Raw genomic sequence first — 20,708 nt, forward strand, 5'->3', positions numbered from 1 at the left:
TTTTTTTTTATTAAAAAATATACATTTTCTTGATCTCTTAAATTGGTATTTCCTTGAAATAAATTATAGAAATGTCAATTTGTAGCCACATTTTTACAACTTGTAGCACATTGTCAAAATGTACCCCAGAAAGTTTTCTCCCTATGTATTATGAAAAAAAATATTGAGTTTCTGATTTAGAAAAGAATGAGTAGAAGTAGGTACTGTGGGTTAAAGCAGAAGTTCTATATTTGAGGTCTTCATAGTCTAAACATTATATAGAAATAACACCATAGTTTTAAGGGGTTTGCTGATTAAGATTCTTGATTGCCAGTAGTATAAAGCTATGTTTTCACAAGAGCAGACATAACATTTGGACAGCTGAGGATTTATATAGAAGTCATGCCTACCCTTTAAGGCCAGTTAAATCTTAAAGCTCTTACATTTGACCTAATTTACTAATATTGGACAGTGAGTTGTATTTTCCTCAAGACTGCCCTCATTTGTTATTTGTGGTATTGCAATAGGTTCTGGGAGGATGTGGGTCCGTCCTAGCTTGGAAACCTCACTTGTTTTACCCACTTTTTTCCTCCAGTTGTCAAAAAAGATGTCTGGCACACAATCAGTGCTCAGTAATATTTTTGACAGATGGAATTTCTGACACATAAATTAATCAATGAACCGAATCAGTTGACCATAGACTTCTTGGAGGTGTTGTGGCACTCAGTGGTAGGAACGGGTTCTGACAGAGGAAGATATAGCCTGGACCTTCTCAAGACTAGCTACCTGTGCTTTCCTCCTTCCATTCCACAGGCATGAAGAGAAAAGATGAGTCACAGTCATTGAAAATAACTCAGTTACAGGAAACAAAGAATCGAGTCAGACACTGAGAGTTCAACTTCACTCTAAGTACAAATAATACTCATCTGAAATCATTATTAGGGTAAACATCTCCTTCTTTTCTATACACATATTTGCTTTTTTATTAGAACTGAGGGAACATATTTATCAATCAATGTTAGGAGTTAAAATATTGCAATGAGCTACCCATGGGAAGATAAATTTGTTATTTCATCTATTTAGGATGATGAAGTAATCTGCTTCCAGTCTTAAGATAGATAAAATCACATCTAAAAATTAAGTGGAAAAAGGTACATGCAAATGAGCAGCTTCCACATATTCAGGAGATTTCTGTGCATATTTGGTTCGATATTTATAATATCCACAAGGCGAGAACAGTTAGCAGACTGTGGTTATACTTAGACTGCTATACAAAAAGGTTCCTATTGTTAGGACATGAATATATATTTGCATATCCTAAAATCAAGATTAGATAATACACTTTCATATACTTACATCATGAATGGCTAGCTGTAAAAATAGTTTCAAAATGAAGCCCAGTTCAGAATTTAAAAACTTATAACTCTCACTGTGAATATAGAATTCAATCTTTCCCTATATTTCTATATGCTTACTTATACATATTATATTCACTTTTCTGTTTATACCTAGATTTTTATTTCTCCCAAGTGACTTTACTGGTATTTTTCTTGAAAATACCATCTTAGACCTTAGACATATTCTGATGTAAATTATAAAGTTATTAAACACATACGGTAAAAAACACATATGGATTTTTTTGCCTCTCAATAATACATTCAATCTCCACAACACCCATTACATAAGTACTATAAACACAAGGACTAAGTTCTTGACATTCACATTAATACATTAATCATTATAATTTGGGGGATATCATGTGTTATCTGACTTACTCCTCACAACTACCAAGGGGATAGATTTCACTATTCCTGCTTTATGAATAAAGGAAGAGAGTCTCCGAATGTACAAAAACCTTGCCCAAGTCTCCTGCTAGTAAGTAGAGACAAGATTCAAATCTGTCCGTCTGACACAAAGGCAGCCTGATGCAGTCAGCCCACTGGATAATAAAGTGTTCCCAGTCAGTCACTTGGAATTGTGAACAGTTTCCTCTAGACAAATACACTACGGCCTGCTGTGTGCACTGGAATGGACGTTAAGTGGGAAATAAACTCACTGAGTGTGCTAGTTTGCTGTTACTGCTCTAACAGATTGCCCAAAACTTGGTGTCTAAAAGCAACACAAATTCATCTTGTTTCTTACATGAAATATAATATAGTTATATTCATTCTTATATTTTTGTAGCTCAGAAGTCTGACACGAGCTCAAATGAAGATGTCAGCAGGGCTGCATTTTTTTTTGGCTGAAGATCTAGGGGAGACTTCATTTCCTTTCCTTTTTCAGCTTCTTGAGGCCACCTATGTTCCATGGCTTGTGAACCCATTGCTTCATCTTCAAAGCCAGAAATGTGGCATTTCTCTGACCCTCGCTGTGTCCTCATTTCTATCCCTGACCACAGCCTGGAAAGGTTCTCTACTTTTCAGGACTCGTGTGATTAGATTAGGCCCACCTGGATAATCCAGAATAATCTTGCCATCTCAAGGCCCATAACTTAATCACATCTGCAAAGTTGCCATGTGAGGTAACATATTCACAAAGTTGTGAAAATTGGGACATGCACATCTTTGAGAAACTATCTATTCTGCCTTACCGTGGTGAGCTAATGTGTGGATGACTAATAGTCAAATTTCCCTGCCAGAGGTTTTTTTAATATTTGGCAGAAAATAATTAACATAAGTGAACCTCTAATTAGCAGTCTAACAATGTAAAATGATGTAAATAAATAAAAATAACAAAGAAAAAATCTAATAAAGTAAATTTCAGCTAGTAGGGGAGATGGAAGATTTTTGGAGGATTGAGTATTACATCTCAGAGTAGAGTCCATTTTAAGGACAAACTGAACTGAAAAAAATTTGGGACCTGGAAATATATTCCTCCACTGGGAAGTAGAGAAGATACTAGATGAAAAAGATAAAAATAGGCAGAATATTTGAGGAAAGGGGTAAGCAGAATAAGCACATGCTTCTAACAATGATCATAAAACAACAATATTTTTAAGTGTATGATATGTAACGAATACTATGATTAGAACTTTACATTCATTACTTCTTTTAATTGTTATAACAATTCTATGGAGCAGGTGATATTATACCAATTATATATATGACACAAATGAAGTTTAGGGGAATAATTTAGCACAGTGTAAGTAAGTAGTAGATCCAGAATTCAAACCTAAGTTAGCCTTATTCCAAAGACCATGCTCTTAGCTACTGTTGAACTATGGTAGAAATTCAGCTCTGAGATTAGCAACAAGCAAGTCCAAAATGGTTCAGAGAATTTCCCAATAGTTGAAAAGAACATAGTCAAAGATAAATAAGGTAAATGTAATAGTCAATAGTCCGAGAAGACTGGCAGCACTGGACATTCTTCCATTCACAACTTACTCCATCTGCCAGACACATTTATTGACTAGACTCCACTCCCTACGAATGGGACAAATTAAAGAAGATATGAAAATTTAAAATTAAGGAAATGACTGAGACAAACACATATGCCCAGGCAGTTAAATAGAGAATTTTACTACTACAACTAGAGTAAAACTGATTAGGACTAAGTTTCTACAATATAGCAAAACTGAACCAGATCACAAGGCTTAAGTAAGACCAAGAGTAAATGTAATGATGCCGATTGAGAGAATCTGATGTTCAAGCTCTTTTCATCTGTTCTAAGTTTTGGATTGATACTAGAGACTGATACTGACTTAGACTACAGACAGCCAAAGACTCAAACTTTCCAGTCATGGAACAGAAGAGAGGTAAGTAGTATAAGACCCAAGCACAACAAAAAAGATGATCATCACAGAGATCATCTCTGAACAGTTTGCTCAGAGCTCAGCATTCCTATATTGTAACTACTTTCAAAGAGCTTCCCTTATTTTTATTCCAAAACCATTCTCTTTTTAAAATCTCTACTTTTTAAATCTTTTTTCCTCACCGTAATAGCACCAGAGTTGGCAAAGCGGGAATTGTCATTTTTAGGTATGGGTCATTTGAAAGTTGAGTTTATTTGGAAATGTACATGAGCTGAAGTCAATCTAAAAGATGAGAGAGGTAAGACTGAAAGGCTGGTAATGTGTCTACATAAAAGAGAAAAGACGTTTCACTAAAGATAGAATTCATACTAAGACAGATGGATTTAAGGAAGACGAGCTTGTCATAAGTTTGTATTTCATCAACCTGGAAATGAACAACCTAGATTTGAAGAGACAGTTATACAGCAATACTTGGTTATTCTGAAACACTGCTACTATACAGATGTCAGATCGTATTAGCTCTCATACAACCACAAATTTCTAGAGAGATGCCAGGAATACAATCTCTGGGCTGTCAGCACAATTTTAAATCATGTCATTTCAACACATTGTTGTTAGTCTTTACAAGTCCTTTGTTTAATACGGGCCTAGGTCTAAAGAAAGAATTTAAATCACTTTATATTTTAACAGGATTTTTAACAGTCATATATAGTTTTTCTCTAAGAGATCAGCACTGCTTCTTAGCCCCTCTCTCCAAATGGGATACAAGAGTATAATAGATGTGAGAATTTCAAGTCTTTTTCTAGATTTACCATAGTGCATTAAGTAAATTTTATCTTTGAGGTGCATCTTTTTCTGTGTTCTATATCCCATTTTCCCCGTCAGGCAACTAATTTCCTCCTGTTGTCTTTCACTTCTAAATATTCTTCCTATTGTGCTTCTCAATGCAGCACTGCTTGTTACAGATTTTTGCTGTCCCATCTTCCTTCCAATCCATGTAGAATTCATTTTCCAAAAGTTCTAGTTTAAAAAATTTGTTATTCTAATATGATAAAAATATGTGTGACAAAGTGCTATTGACCAATAGTACTTTACATATATCACTGATGTCTGTTTATATATGTGCATGTGCTTTTTTGTTTGTTTATTCACTTATTTAAGTACATCTATGAACACTTATTATGTGCCATGTATTGTGCTAGAAGTTTTACATGCTTTATCTCATTTTTTGGAGTCTTCAATACCTTCTTTACCTTTGGTCCCAGAGCTATATGTGGTCATTCCTTATTTCATGGATACCTTCTCAAGAACAATGAAAACAACTGCCCATATGAATTGCCTGGATACTATGATTAAAAGACTTAATATATTAAAACACAGAGATACGCAGTATATACCTAATAGTCAATGAAAAATACAAAGAATGTTAGGATAGTCCTTGGTAGAGGACCCTGGTGAGTTCTAACTTGTATTCTTGGTCAGATCGTTGTATTTTTTTCTTTATATAGGATGAGGAGTGAATAATGTTGGATTTTCATGCAACTTGACAATACAACTAGGAAAGGTATTTTGGTCAAAGAGTACTTTACTGACTACAAATTATAAGGTGTAGCTAGCTTTCCGCTCTGTCATTGAAGAAGGTCAGTTCTGGTTAAGTATCTGCTGAGGTCAAAGCTGAATCTTTTCCATGGCTGCAGTGTGTACATGAAAATTAGACTTATGCAGACAAGCAGCCTTTCTTAGAGAGAGTAGGTCCAGTGAAAAACATTGGCTTTCAAAATAAGGAAGAAAGTAGGAGGTGTGCAAATTAAATAAAGATAAGTTGTTAAAGGTTAACTAGTTTTTCCTGGTGGTGTTATAAGCAAATGGTATAGTCATTCCCTGGCTCTACAATATTTAGATGTTTTATTTCAGTCACATAGTGGGAGCTGAGAACAAATGTGGGTAAACCAGAAACAAAATACCTTCACAGAACATAAGCTAAAACCTATTCCCTTAATCCTTCAGTACTGAATCATATGTTATGTCTGGACCATAAATGTGAAGAATGCCAAAGTAGCCCTGGCATTGCCAGGCTTGGCTACATATACACACGAGGAAAAGCATACCCATCCTGAATATATTATCACCATTGCTTTGTATTAGTTTTCTATTGCTGTATAATAAATTTCTAGAAAGTTGGGGGCTTAAAACACCTATTTATTATTTCTTAGTCCTGTTGATCAGAAGTCTGGACACAGTGAAATTGAGTTCTCTGCGCAAGGTCTCATTAGACTGAAATCAACATTTTGGCCAAGCTGTATTCTCATCTGGAGCTCATGGTCCTCTTCCAAGTGTATTCAGGCTGTTGGAAGAATTTAGTTCCTTGCAGTTGTAGAACTGAGGTCCCTGTTTTCTTTCTGGCTGCCCTTAGCTCTTAGCTCTTACTGGCTACACTCAGGTCCTAGCTACGTGGCCCTTTCAAAACAAGGTAGTTTATTTCTTCAAAGCCAGGGCTAGAATCTCTCTCCAGTCTGCTGCTGTGGGAAGGAGTCTTATTTAAGACTAATGTAATCAAATGAGTGACTATACCATCACCCTCGCTACACAACACAGCCTGAATGAGGGAATGACTGCCTTAGTGTATCCACAGGTCTCACACTAAGGGGAGGGGACAGTACAGTGCATATGGGAGCAGAAGTCCATCTCAGAGTTATGCTTACAACTGTTACTCAGAACAAGGGCTGAACTTTGTCAACTATGTGACTAAAGAGAGAGCAAAATGTTACTCACCTCTGGAAGCTAGGAGTTAAATATAAACAGTCTCAAGACCAACAATAGTGCTTTTCAAGAGAAAAAGAAGAGAACCTATAAATATTCAAAATTCCAAAAAAAGATATTCAGGTCTCAATCTCAATGTACCCTTTGAACAATTTGCCTGGCAAAGATGCAAATTCCTACACAGACCAATAATAAAGCTGGCAGAGATTTGTGAATGGCTATCTAAAAGATGCCTATTCCTTATTTTTAGGAACCCTAAATCTTAACTTCCCATAAAACCATTCCCTTTACCACTATCTCCTTCTTCTCAGTTATTCTAGTCAATAGCTGGCTATAAACCAACATGCTAACAACACATTTTCTACAGATGGAGTGAAAAAAAAATCAATATTCGACGTGTAATATTAACATTTTCTGGAGTAGGAATAAGACAACCAGGTGACTAAATTTTGATTCTGGGGTATAAACCCTGTATAACCACTTCTCCATGAATATGGGTGTACCTTCAAATATGATAGGATCGTTCTTCCTTTGATTAGGTTACATTATATGGCAAAATGATAGGACAGTCGCTCCCATGATTACATTATGTTATGTAAGACTACATCTGAGCAGACTGTGGAAGATTCTCTTGCTAGCCTTAAAGAAGTAAATTGCAATGTTGTGAGAGGAATACATTGCTAGGACTTAAGGAGACTTTTAAGAGCGGAAAGTAAGCCTAAGCTGACATCTACTAAGAAAATAGGGATCTCAGGCATACAGTTGCAAGGAAATGAATTCTGCCAATGACCTGAATTGAGCTTGGAAGAAGATCCTGAGCTTCAGATCAGATCACATGTCAGGTGATACCGAATTTTGGCCTGGTGAGACCCTCAGCACGGGACCAGGCTAATATCTGACTGAAAGGCTAACCAATGAAAACTGTATGATAATAAATGTGTGTTGCTTTAAGCTGTTAACTTTGTGGTAATTCTTTACACAGTATAGAAAACTAATATATAAAAAAAATGATAGATAAATACAATAAACATCTAGCAAAATTAGTTTTAGAAACTTTCCGCAGCGAGATCTCAGTACTAAATCCCAGTTGGTCTTACTGAGTAGTTACAATTTTTTGACTTTTAAAATGTATTTAAAACTAAAATACACCTAATATAAACACAATCTGAGATACTACAGAGTACTGTAGATAATAAACCAAAGCAAAACTCCTTAAATTATGAAAGAATGCCAAACAAGTGGAGATTTAACCATATAATTCCTACAAAGTTTAAAGACAATCTGAATAACTAATAATGGTAGATACGTATATCAAATATATACACAGAAGCAAAGAGCACTTACTCTGAAAGTTGTTCACAGAGAAGCCTTGAGGATGATAGAATCCTGCTTTACAAATGCACTGATAGGCTCCAAGCACAAATCCTCGGCCTTTAATTGGCATACACTATGAAAAAGAAAAAACAGCAATATAGTTGATCAGAGGTTGTTTCACAGTATCCGTCATTGCAAATGGTAACAGAACTAACACATTTCCTAGATATAAAATATCTAATTTTTGAACTTTTATTTTAGGTTTGTTTGCCAACAGACATTTTTTAGAAGTAGCAAACTGAGTTTCCTTTCTAAATATATGCCATTACAGCTGCAGTTACCACACATGTTTAACTCATTCAGTTGCCATAGGGAGTAATTACTAGATGTAGTTTTTATTTTTAATGCCTCACATATCATCTTATTGCTTTAAAAGATATTTCCAAAGCCTATAAGAATATGTTAAAAGTGATTCCATGCTAAAAATCTCTATCAAAGAAAAGGTAAGTAGGTAAGTAGATGAATAGATATATAGAAGCTGAGATGTGAAATTGCTTTCATGGATTAAGTACTCATCAAATTTCATTCTTGGAACACAAGTACACAAACTGATAGAATAACAAAGCAAAAAAATTATAATGTAAATTTAGAAGAGAAAAAAAGAAAAGATGAATTAAAGATCCCAAGGGCTCTTACTTAAAATCTTTTACATAGATAAATATGCTACATGTACCTAAACAAAAAGAAAAACAATGATCGTCTTTCCAAATAGGTCACATCAATAGATAAGTGGACATCACCCAAAAGCTTAATCTTGGCTTCTTTCAAGAATATCAATTAACCCCATCAAAACTCAACTTAACACACTTCATTTCTGCTATATTGAATTACATAAGAACAAATAACTCCTATGAAAATACAAACAGCAAATCAGTAAGACAGGGGTGTTTTAAGAATCTAAACAACACTGAAATTTCTTTTCTGATATCTCTGTATGAAGATCCCACTCCTTTGCCTTTTTGCCACTATAATCTATTAATCTAATCTATAATCTAGTAAATGTGGGTTATAAAATATCCCTCTAATATAGAGGCCCTTGAGAGAAAACTCCAAATAATTCAAATAATAATTTAACAATCTAAGCTTATGTGATTAGTGTTAAGATCAATATTATATATTATGAAAACTCTAGCAAATAGAAAAATGTTTAAATATAAGATAGTAAGAGCTAATACATGTTCTAAATACACAGAGATATATAAGAAAAAATTTTAAAAGAATTTCTTGAATATTTTATTTCATTAAAATCTCCCTTTTTTTTTTTTCATCCAATATACTTATATCCAATTATATTCTGCCATTGGAAACACAGTCCTTGACTCAGAGCCAAATACAAGGATAGATAAATACAAGGCAATTCAACTGTGTTGGCAAGTATTTATGAAATACTCCTGTGTACCTAGAAAATTTCTATAGATCCTAATTAAAATAACACATACCAATTATAAATATTCAGTTATACAATAGGTCAGATCATATTTCTGAACTATATAAATAAAAAGGCAATTATAACATTTACTTTGGAGAAACACCAGTATTATGTAAAGAGTATATTTTTTGAGGCCAGTCAGGAAGTACAGATTTAAATTTGACTGTATCACTCACTAGCTATGTGAATTGAGCTGTTCTCTTAACTTCTCTGAGTCTTATTATTTTTTTTAATTTGTAAAAATAATCATTTAGTCAGAGTGAGGTACAGTTTGAAGAAGGAAAACCACCAAGATGTCCTAACAGATTAAATGTATGGTATAAGAGGAAGAGAATATAGGATGACTTCAAGGTTTTTGGCCTGAACAATCTTAAATATGGAGTTACCATCATTATGCTGGGAAAGGCTGTAAGTGGAGAAGATTTGAGGGAAAGAACAGAAGTTCAGTTTTGCAAATGCTAAGTGTGAAGTGCCTGATTGAAATTTAATTCTAGACATCAAATAGGCAGACTGCTCAAGTAGTATGGAGATTAGGAGAGATGTCTGGTCTGATAAGACTGGATAACTGAGACAATGAAGGACATAGGCCCAAAATGGTGAGATCAGGATGTTCAAATCCTAAAAGGTTAGAGAAAAAGGAAGAAGCAGAGAATACTGAGAAGGGTAATTCGGTGCAGTATCACTATTTCATTAACTAGATTGTGGTACTATGAGCATAACATCGAATTTTTCATGATTTGCATTTATTAAACATTCATCCAGCAAAGACTAATCCAGGTTAACTAAGTTTTAGATACTAAGATTACAATAACATACTTTAAATATTTTGCCTTACTGGAATTTGGAGGTTAATGCTATTCATTGAAACAGCATTAATTCCCAGATAACATGATTCGGCATTGCAACAATGACTCAGTGGAAAATTTAAGTGTTTAAGGCAGATCTGAAAGTTTATTGGAATAAGAATATCTCTTTGCTCTAACCTAACTCTAGAGGTGAAAGAAAGATGAAGTTTTGAAAAAATCCAGTTGATCAGATAAATATTGCCAGATATAAAGTCCCTTGAACTTAAAAAAAAAGTACTCCGTAATTTTATTATGGAAAATACAGTGGTATGAATTATTAATTACTTCGAACTCTTTGTTCTATTCTTAAATTATCTTATATTCTCAAAGGAAAGAAAAAAAGGTCAATAAAATACAATTAAAAAAATATCCTGCTGTACTTACTCCAAGAATGTGGGGCATGCATGGAACCTAATGTGCTATTGCTTACATACACTTGGCTTAGAGTATTTAAGTGATCTTGGCTTATTTTTCTTTTAATGATTGTAAGTTTGCGCTCAGCTTGCCATACATTCTTGCTCCAAACCACCACCACCATTCCATAGCTACTCTAACTCTGCCAACTCCCAATCAAACTTAAATGTGTTCAAGATTAGGCAATTAGTTTAGTATCAAGCTAGTTTTTAAGAAATCTCCATGAGTATGGTGACTACTCAACAAACATTTAGAATATTTGGACTGAGGAGCTACTTTTTAAATTTTTTCTCCTTAGGGATTTAGAATATAAATATAGATCCTCACTTAATACAGGAGAAAATCTTCAAAATTTTACTCTAATTTAACATGCATTTAAGATACTAATTTTAAAAATTGGACATATTTATTTTAGAGCCTCAAGTCTAAAACTTTATAGACATCTAAGAGGGTATAAATGGGGAAAGCAGCACTTCTTCTTCCATGAGACTAGTTGTTCCATGGTATCCTCTGATATACATTAAACATTTTATATTGAGTTATAGTACCCCTGTGAGGAAGGTAACTGCCCACAAGATTAGATGCCCTCTTTGATGACCCTTACCAAGCCATCAGGAGAAATTTACCAAGGAGCGCTCTTAAGAACCCATAAAGTTAGGGTCTGAGAAGTAATCCAGATTCAGATGGGAAGCTATGGTGGTCAAGAGTTTATAGCAAAATTGGTAGATTCCTAGAAATATACAACCTACCAAGTCTGAGTCATGAAGAAATCAAAAATCTAAAATAAATAAAAGAACTTATTCGTAAGTTCTAGTAAGAGATCAAATCATAATCAAAAACCTCCCAACAGAGAAAATCCCAGGACCAGATAGCTTCAATGTATAATTCTACCAAATATTTAAATAATACCAATACTCCTCAAGCTCTTCCAAAAAATTGGAGAACACTTTCTAACTCATTTTATGAGGCCAGCATTACCCTAATACCAAAGCCAGACAAAACTACTACAAGGAAAAAAAAAAGAAACTACGGACCAATAATCTTGAATAATATGGATATGAAAATCTTCAATAAAATACTAGCAAACCAAATGCAAGTGCATTAAAGAAACATACACCATAACCAAGTGGGATTGGAATTCAAGGATGGTTCAACTTACAAAAATCAATCAATGTAATACACCACATCAACAGAATGGACCAAACAACACAATCATTTCAAATAATGCAGAAAAAGCTTTTGACAAAATTCAATACTCTTTTGTGATTAAAAGGAAACTCAAAAAAACTAGGAAGAAGAAAAATACTTCAACTTAATAATGGCCACATATGAAAAGCCTAGAGCCAACATCATACTCAATGGTGAAAGACTGAAAGCATTTCCTCTAACATTAGGAACAAGGAAAGGATTCCTATTGTCACTACTATTCAGTGTAGCACTGTAAGTCCTAGCCATAGCAATTAGGCAAGAAAAAAGATATTAAAGGTATTCAAAAAGAAAAGGAAGAAGCACAATTATTTGTGTTTGTAGAGGACATGGTCTTATATGTAGAAAACCGTAAAAATTTCACACATACACACACACACAAAATAAACTGTTAGGATTAATAAATATATTTTGCTAAGTTTCAAGATACAAAGTCAACATATGAAATTGATTGTTTCTATACACTAACAATAAATAATCCAGAAAGAAAATTGTTTTAAAATCCCATTTAAATAACTTCAAAAAGAATAAAATACTCAGGAATAAACTTAACCAAGGAAGTGAAAGACTGGTAAATTGAAAATAAAGCATTGTTGAAAGAAAATAAATAAGACACAAACAAATGAAATGATATCAGTGTTTATGAATTGGAAAACTCATTATTCAAATACCTATACTACCCATCGCAATCCCTACCAAAATCCCTAAAAAATCCCAGTGTCAATTTTTGCAGAAATAGCATAAAACTATTTTTAGAGTCATGTGGAATCTCAAGGACCCCAAATAGCCAAAACAATTTTTAAAAAAAATGAACAAAGTTGGAGATCTCACACTTCCGTATTTTGAACATATCACAAAGTGATGGTAATTAAAATGCTCTGGTACTGGCATGGAGGCAGACATATAGAATGGTACAGAATAGAGAGCCCAACGATAAACCCTCAATGGTCAAAGGATGTTTGCAAGGATGCCAAGACCAAGTAACAGAAGATAGAACAGTCTCTTTAACAAATGGTGTTGAGAAAACTGGATAGCCACATGTAAAAGAATGAATCTCCAATTTTTTGGACCTTTCTTTACCTTACACCATATACAAATATTAACTCAAAATGGATTAAAGATCTAAGTATAATGCCTAAAACCATTGAAACTCTAAGAAGAAAACAGAGGAAAACAATTACATTGAATTTGGGAATAAGTTCTCAGATATGACACCAAAAGCACAGGCAACAAAAACAAAAACAGACAGATGGGACTACACCAAACTTAAAAACTTTTGTGAATCAAAGAATACAATCAACAGAGTGAAAAGGCAACCTATGCAATGAGAGAAAAGACTGAAAACTATATAACTGATAAGGAGTTAATATCCAGAATATAAAAAGAACTCCTACAACAACAACAACAACAACAACAAAACTCACAAATAACATGATTTAAAAATGGGCAAAAATTTGAATAGACATTTCTCCAAAGAAGATATACAAATGGCCAACAAGTGCATGAAAAGATTCTCAACATCAGTAAATAGAGAACACAAATCAAAAGCACAATGAGGTATTCCTATACCCATTATGATGGTTACTATCAGTAAAATAACAAATGTTGGTGAGGATGTGGAGAAATTGGAATACTTGTGCACTGTCAGCAGGAATATAAAACAGTGTAGTCACTTATGGAAACAATTATGGAAGTTCCTCAAGAATTTTTTTTAAATTGCCATCTGATCCAGTAATCTTATCTCTGGTATATATACAAAGGACTTGAAAGCAGGGTCTTGAAGAGATATTTTAACACTCATGTTCGTCACAGCTTTATTTACAACAGCCAAGAGCTAGAAGCATTCTAAATGTTCATCAATGGTTAAAGAAAATGTGGTATATACATACAATGTAATTATTACTCAGCCTGAAAAAAGAAGGAAATCCTGTCACATGCTACAATACAGTACAACCTTGAGAACATTATGCTAAGCCAGTCACAAAAAGACCAATATTCTGATTTTACTCATGTGTAGTATCTAAAGTAATTAAATTCATAGATAAAGAAAGAATGGTGGTTGCCAGGGGCTGGAGAACAGGGGAAATAAAGGGTTGTTTAATGGGCACAGAGTTTCAGCTTTGCAAGATGAAAAATTCTTGAGATCTGTTACACAATAATGTGAATAGAGTTAACATTACTGAACTGCATGCTTAAATATGGTTAAGATGGTAAATTTCATGTTATGTATTTTTACCACAATTAAAAATATCTTAATAGTTTAGAGCAAAATGGTCTTTCTTCCTCAATGATGTGTATGTAAACAGTACGGGTTATATTGCAACACATAATTGGCATGACATGTAATTCATCTAAACTCCTGGTAAATATAATTGCAGAGCAAAACCTGGCCAGCCTGACAGTCATAAATATTTTATACAGAGATGTTTCTGAGCAGTGGAATGGCTAAAATAAAGGCAAAAATTAGATATATAGAGGGGAAGTTTTATTTGGCATTTAATGGAAACAATGCTTGTGCCTATGGATCACATTTACCTATAATTCTGGGGGGAAAATTTATTTGTATGGAAAGGAGGAGGTAAAAAAAATTGCAAATACAATAAAATTTATAAAATTCAAAATCTTCTAGAAATGGATCTTTAAATACCTTTTTTTCTTCTTTTTTTACTTTGTTTTTGAATCTTCATAAAACATAAAATATTTCTAGCTTCTCTGAACTGAACACTATGAACAGAATTCAACATTTCTTCAGGAGTCAGAATCATTACTTTGAACAATAGATACTGAACTGTGCTGAAACACACTAATGCCCACTAGAGCTATCGAAGGTTTATGGCTATTTTCTCATATGCGAAATAGCCTGGACTGCAGTACTTTTTGAGTTCTCATGCTTAGTTTTTATGCTTTATTTTCTTTTTCCTTCTTTATTTTGAGCTACTAGTTGTCATATTTTAATTATAAAATATGGACTTTCTTCTAAAAGTGTCTTTTCCCTTCTAAATTATGGTTATAATTGCCTGTATATATGAAAACTAGATCACCAGAATATAAACCAATAGTATATGAGATAAGAAATAACAAAGTAAGAGTAAATAAGATAATAAATAGTTCAAATTTACTGAGTGTTTACTATATGCTAGGCACTGTTATAAGGACTGTACAAGTATTAACATATTTAATTCCATATCAATTCTATTATTATCTCCATCTTAATGATGAGAATATTAAGGTACAGACTGCTAAAGTAACTTACTCAAAGTCACACAGCTAATAACTGGCAGAACTAAGATTCCACCCTACTGTTCCAGCCCCAAGGGGAATAAAGAATGACTACTCGGCACAAAGTATGGGGACAGAGTATAATTCTACACACAGAAGCAGATGCTACTTTGGTCACTTTGGCATCTACTTTTATTGTTCCAAGACTTTTATTTTTCTATTCTTGGTTTCAGGCAATATTCCAAATGGATCAGTATGCTGGATCATTAAGCTTCAGGTAAGTGTAAATTTTTAATTTTAAAATATATTATATATATTTTATTTATAATATATTAATTATAAATATATAATATATATATTATATATTTAAAATATATAATATATTTTAAGAAACACAGTTAATTCCTACACCTGTTACAAATTTTAAAATTAAACCTTTCTCTTCCCAACACAGAGTTCTCAACTGGAATCTTAAAAAATGAATCTTCATTTTGGAGCATTCAAGTGGAGTATATCTTCTCTACCTGAATTCTCAAAAACAGCAGCCCCTCTGTGTCTAAAGAGAATCATGAAGTCAGTTAACAGATGCTCAGTCCCAAGCTAAACTCAGCAAGCATAGCAATAGGAATCAGAGGCTTTCATGGCAGTCTAGATTGTCAGTTCTTCCACTGGTAGCAAAAACATGGCTCTGCTCTGCTTTGACAGAAGACTTATCTACTTCCAGAAAGGATTTCCTGCTATACTGAATTTATTGAGCCTCATTCAAAAAGCAGATGGCAATACCACAGAGGCATAAAAAAAGATGAAAAGCTTGATACTGGCAAGATGAAGTAGTAACTGGGTCTACTAGAATATTTTTAAAAGACAGCAGCTTTTGTTTTTCTTTTACTCCTTCTATATAACTTGTGAAGTAATACTGTGAAATGTTGAATCTGTTAGTCTGGGAGTGAGTTAAGGGGGACTTGGTACTAAAATAGGTTAATTACACTAATATCCAGTAGCTCTTCACAACTATTTACAAGTTTATTAAAACAAAAGGAAAACACTCAAACAGAGGAAATCTAAAAGGCCTGCAGGCAATGATAGGGTACACATCACCCACATATTTCATCAAACAATTTTCCAGAAAAACAAGAACTCATGAATAAGAAATAATGCAGTATTTCACCAGGGAAAAAAAGAACTACATTGTGTCTCTATTATTCATTAGCTGCCAGAACCTGGATGAACTGGAGCAAGGCAGCGGCAGGGTGGGGTGGTGAGTGAGAGGATGTTTTCTTTCATGATATAGTTAAAGTTAAAAAAGAAACTGTTTTCTATTATTAATTTTTGAAATGTTTTTGTTATATTCAGTGAAGCTAGCTCTCACAAAACAAGGCTAAAGGATGACAACGCAGCAGCTGGCATGGACACATTACAAGTCTACAAACTTCACAGTGACACATAGCAAGATGCTTTGTGGCGTTTGAAACTGACTCAGGAAAATGTCAGGATTATATCTCATTGACTAAGCAAGCCCATTATTCTATTTCCTACAGAAATAGCTCCAAAGGCTTGAAAATCTAAGTACTTAATGTGCTCAACGCTTTTTAAAAATGAAACACTGCCCTTCACTAACCACAAACTTACTGTGATGCTCTTGAAACCCTGTGCTTTTTGTGGTCACAGTTCATAAGCACTGGGGACTTCTTTTTCATTCTTTTCTTAATTAAGCTCCTGCTTACTGAACCCCATTGTATTCTATTTGCTGCATCAACAAAGAGGAACAAAGCCATAGTCTAGCCCTAAGAGAATTTACAACCCACAAGCATAAAAGCAAAATCAGAGCTGCTATATAGTGCTCTATTCTGTTTTGAGTAGTCCATCTTTAGACATTTTTCTAGAATCAACTGTTTATTAGAATACAAATTGCTATACTAAGAATAGAGGGTAATAGAAGAATACATATTTCAATTTTAGAAAATTCAAAAACATGTAAAATTGTTATAAAGTACTGCTTAAGGACATGCAGATATGTGAAAGTATAAAGAATAGAAGTAAAAAAACAAAATTCAGGATAATGATTACCTCTTGGTAGAGCAGATAGGTATAGGATGAAGGGAGAGCATATAGGGGGTTTCTGTGGTACTGGTAACAATCTATTTTTCAAGTTGAATGGTGGGTACAATTTTCTTCACTGCAATATCTACAACTCTTAACACAATGCCTGGCATATAAGAGGTACTTGATAAAAAGTACTGAAATGAGGGAAGGTAGAAAGGAAGGAAGGAGAGAAGGAAACTGATTTTAGCTTCTGGCTATGATACATTACCTTGTAGAAGACTGAAGTTCCCACCAAAAACAATTAGAGCATGTAGATAAAATAAATGGATGAACGAATGGAAGGAAGAAAGGAAATCTACTCATGTGGAGGCATCAGAAAGTGGCCAATAGAGCCAAAACTGAGCAGCCAAAAATCTGAGAAATAAGGGAAATTCATAGAAGTTCTGCATTTTGCATTTCGGTATCAAACTGAGTATCTGATGATATGAGGCACTGGGGGAAAACTGAGAATCCAGACAGATGGAAGCTGGTAAGAGGCAGAGTAGACAGCAAAACTTTGGTAATCACATAGGTCTGAGGAGAAAAAAATTAAGTTTGGGGCTGCAAAAATACTCAAGTCTTAAGGACAGAAATCTCAGAGAGAATCGAAGTGAAACTGAACCTCAAAAATAAGTGAAACTGAACCTCAAAAATCTTTATTGAATTCTTAAGCAGTCTAGAGTGAAAGTCAAAGAGGCAAAGTAGAAGCTAAAGAGAAACTGAGTTGAGTTTTTGGCAGTATCACAGTGTTAAGCTCCTAAATTGGAGTTTAGAACTCTCCAAGGATGAAGAGCCCAGTAAATACCCAAGGGTCTCAGTGAGCCCCCTAGAATACTACACCCTATAATAGGAGTGAATAAAGTATAACTTGAAGCTGTCACAGACTACTATTCATCTTTGGGACAGCTCAAGTACTGGTTGGATTAATATGATCTATCTCTATCTAGTTACTCATCAGAGACAGGGTAAAGTCTCTCTGAAAGAAGGTAATGCATCCAAAACCACTAGAACAACACAATGCCTGGCATGCAATCTTAAATTACAAACACAGAATCTTTGGAAAATGGCGGAGTGAGAGACATCCCCAGATCTCTCCCCTTGAAACAACAATAAGCTGAACATCTAAAACGCCATACCAGCATGTCTGAGTGTGGGATCTGCACATAAGACCTATTACAGGTCAGAACCCTGGGTGGCTGGTGGTGGACTGGGAGAAATAAAGAAGCTGCCTCTTGCAGCCAGAGCTCCCTGTAGGAGGAGGGGGAGGGGAGAAGGTATGGTGAGTTTCCTGAACGGCCCTACCCGAGAGTGCTGTGAGCTCCACACGGTGGGCAGCAGGGCCCAGTCATCAGAGCAGAAAGCAGAGAAGTGGACAGCAGAGAAACAATAGTTGATTTTTACCTACCAAGGTTGTAAAACCGAGGCTGTGCTGCAGCCCCCATCCCCCAACCCATAGGGTCCCTCCCCGTGTACCCTCAGACTGATCACCGTGGAGCCCAAGGGGAATCTGAGCAAATGCTACAGAAACTGTCGCTAACACTGACAGGAACTGAGACTGAGGGTAGCAAGTATAATTAAACATCTATAAGGAAAAAAAATACATTATGAAGACTACATAAAGCAGAGTTCCAAGAGGCTTAGATGCCACTTACTGGAAACCAAAAGAAAAACACCTTCTTTGCAACAGGCTAGGGACCATTATATAATAAATCTTTCTAGAAAAAAAAGCAGAATACATTTCCATTAATGCCTAGGTGGAGAAATAGTCCATTAAACACCATGAACAATCAAGGTGACAAGGCATCTCAGAAAGAAAGAGAAAAATCTCTAGAAAATAAGCTCACAGACATAGAAATATGCACTGTAAATGACAAAGAATTCAGGATGGTACTTTGGGAAAAACTCAGTGAATTCTAAAACGAGTCATAGCAACAATTTCAGGAATTGAAAAAACACCTAGATAAGCAGAGCAAAGAGACTGAAACCCTCAAAAAGAACCAAACAGAACTTCTGGAGATGAAGAACACACTGAAAGAGTTGAACAATGAAACAGCAAGCTTGAGAAATAGAGTGGAAAAAATGGAGGAAAGGATCAGTGATATCGAAGACAGAAATCCAGAAATAAATCAGAAGGAAGAAGAGAGAAACCGAAGAATGAAAAATAATGAAAGAGAAATTCAAGAACTAGCTGATACCATCGGGAAAGGAAACATAGGAATAATGGGCATTATCAAAGGTGAGGAAAAAGAGCAGGGACTAGAAAGATTTTTCAGACAAAGAGATGACAACAATTTCCCAAATCTAGGAAATCAGCTGGAGTTTGGAATTCAAGAAGTCAACAGAACATGCAATTATCTCAACCCAAAAAGGCCTTCACCAAGACACATTGTATTAAAATTATCAAAAATCAATGACAAAGAATTTTTAGGGCAGCCAGGGAGAAGAAAACAGTAACTTATAAAGGAAACCCATTAGATTATCCTCAAACTTCTCAACGCAGACCTTACAAGTCAGAAAGGAATGAAACCAAATATTTAAACTATTAAGTGAAAGGAACTATCAGCCTAGAATAATGTACCCAGCTAAGTTGTCCTTTAGATATGAAGGAGAAATTAAGACCTTTCCATACATACGAAAATTGAGGGAATTCTACACTACGAGGCCTATAGTACAGGAAATACTGAAAAGGGTCAGCTCACCTAAAACAAAATGACAAAAAAATAAATACATAATAATAGTAAAGTGACTATCAAGCAAACAGAAGCAGAGGAGTGCAACCTTCACTAAGAAGAGGGCATTATAAGCTTAAATAATAATAAGAGAATTGTTATAACAAAATATAACATTTAGCATACATAGGGACAAATTGAGATAACAATGACTATAAAAGGGAGGGTTCGAATATCCAAATTCTCAAAAGGGAATGGAGATAAGGCACACGCAGAAGAAAATGGACAACTGTATATATATAACTATCCTTTACATATTCGTAATGGTAACCACACATAGAAGATTCAGAACTGAAGTATATAACATAAAACAAGAAGAACCAGAGGCAAAACCCACAAAAGCCAACCAAAATCAGGAAAACAGAAACACAAGGACAAGGAAGCAATGGTAATACTGAGCTACCAGACAGCAAAAGATAAAATGGTTATAAGACCTCATATTTCAATAATCACTCTAAATGTAAATGGACTGAACTCACCAATAAAAAGACATAGAGTTGCAGAATGGATCGAAAAACAAACCCAACCATATGCTGCCTCCAGGAGACACATCTCAGATCCAAAGACAATTATAGACTCAAAATAAAAGGGTAGAAAATGATATTTCAAGCAAATGGCATTCAGAGAAAAGCGGGAGTAATGGCACTAATATCAGACAAAACAGAATTCAAAATAAAAAAAGGTAAAGTAAGATACTGAGGGACACCTTGTAATGATAAAGAGAATCATGCACTAAGAAGACATAACACTTATTATTATCTATGCTCCCAATCAGGGAGCCTCGAAATATGTAAAGTGACTACTAACAGAACTAAAGAGAGAAACAGACCAAAACACTTTCATAGTAGGGGACATAAATACCCTCTGTCATATAAGGACAGATCATCCAAACAGAAAATCAATAAGGAAATAACATCCTT

At 34.5% G+C, this 20,708-nt stretch overlaps 1 protein-coding gene across 1 annotated transcript in view; it reads right to left on the bottom strand.

Moving 5' to 3' along the window:
• GPR158 (G protein-coupled receptor 158) overlaps positions 1-20,708 on the bottom strand; it is a 341,897-nt gene that overhangs the window by 142,280 nt on the left and 178,909 nt on the right. Inside the window, exon 3 of the mRNA XM_011371016.1 lies at positions 7,835-7,937. Within this exon, the coding sequence (XP_011369318.1) occupies positions 7,835-7,937 (103 nt within the window). The remainder of the gene's footprint in view (positions 1-7,834; positions 7,938-20,708) is intronic.

This window comes from Pteropus vampyrus, unplaced genomic scaffold (genome assembly GCF_000151845.1).
Source record: "Pteropus vampyrus isolate Shadow unplaced genomic scaffold, Pvam_2.0 Scaffold180, whole genome shotgun sequence".
Classification (NCBI taxonomy): Eukaryota; Metazoa; Chordata; class Mammalia; order Chiroptera; family Pteropodidae; genus Pteropus; species Pteropus vampyrus.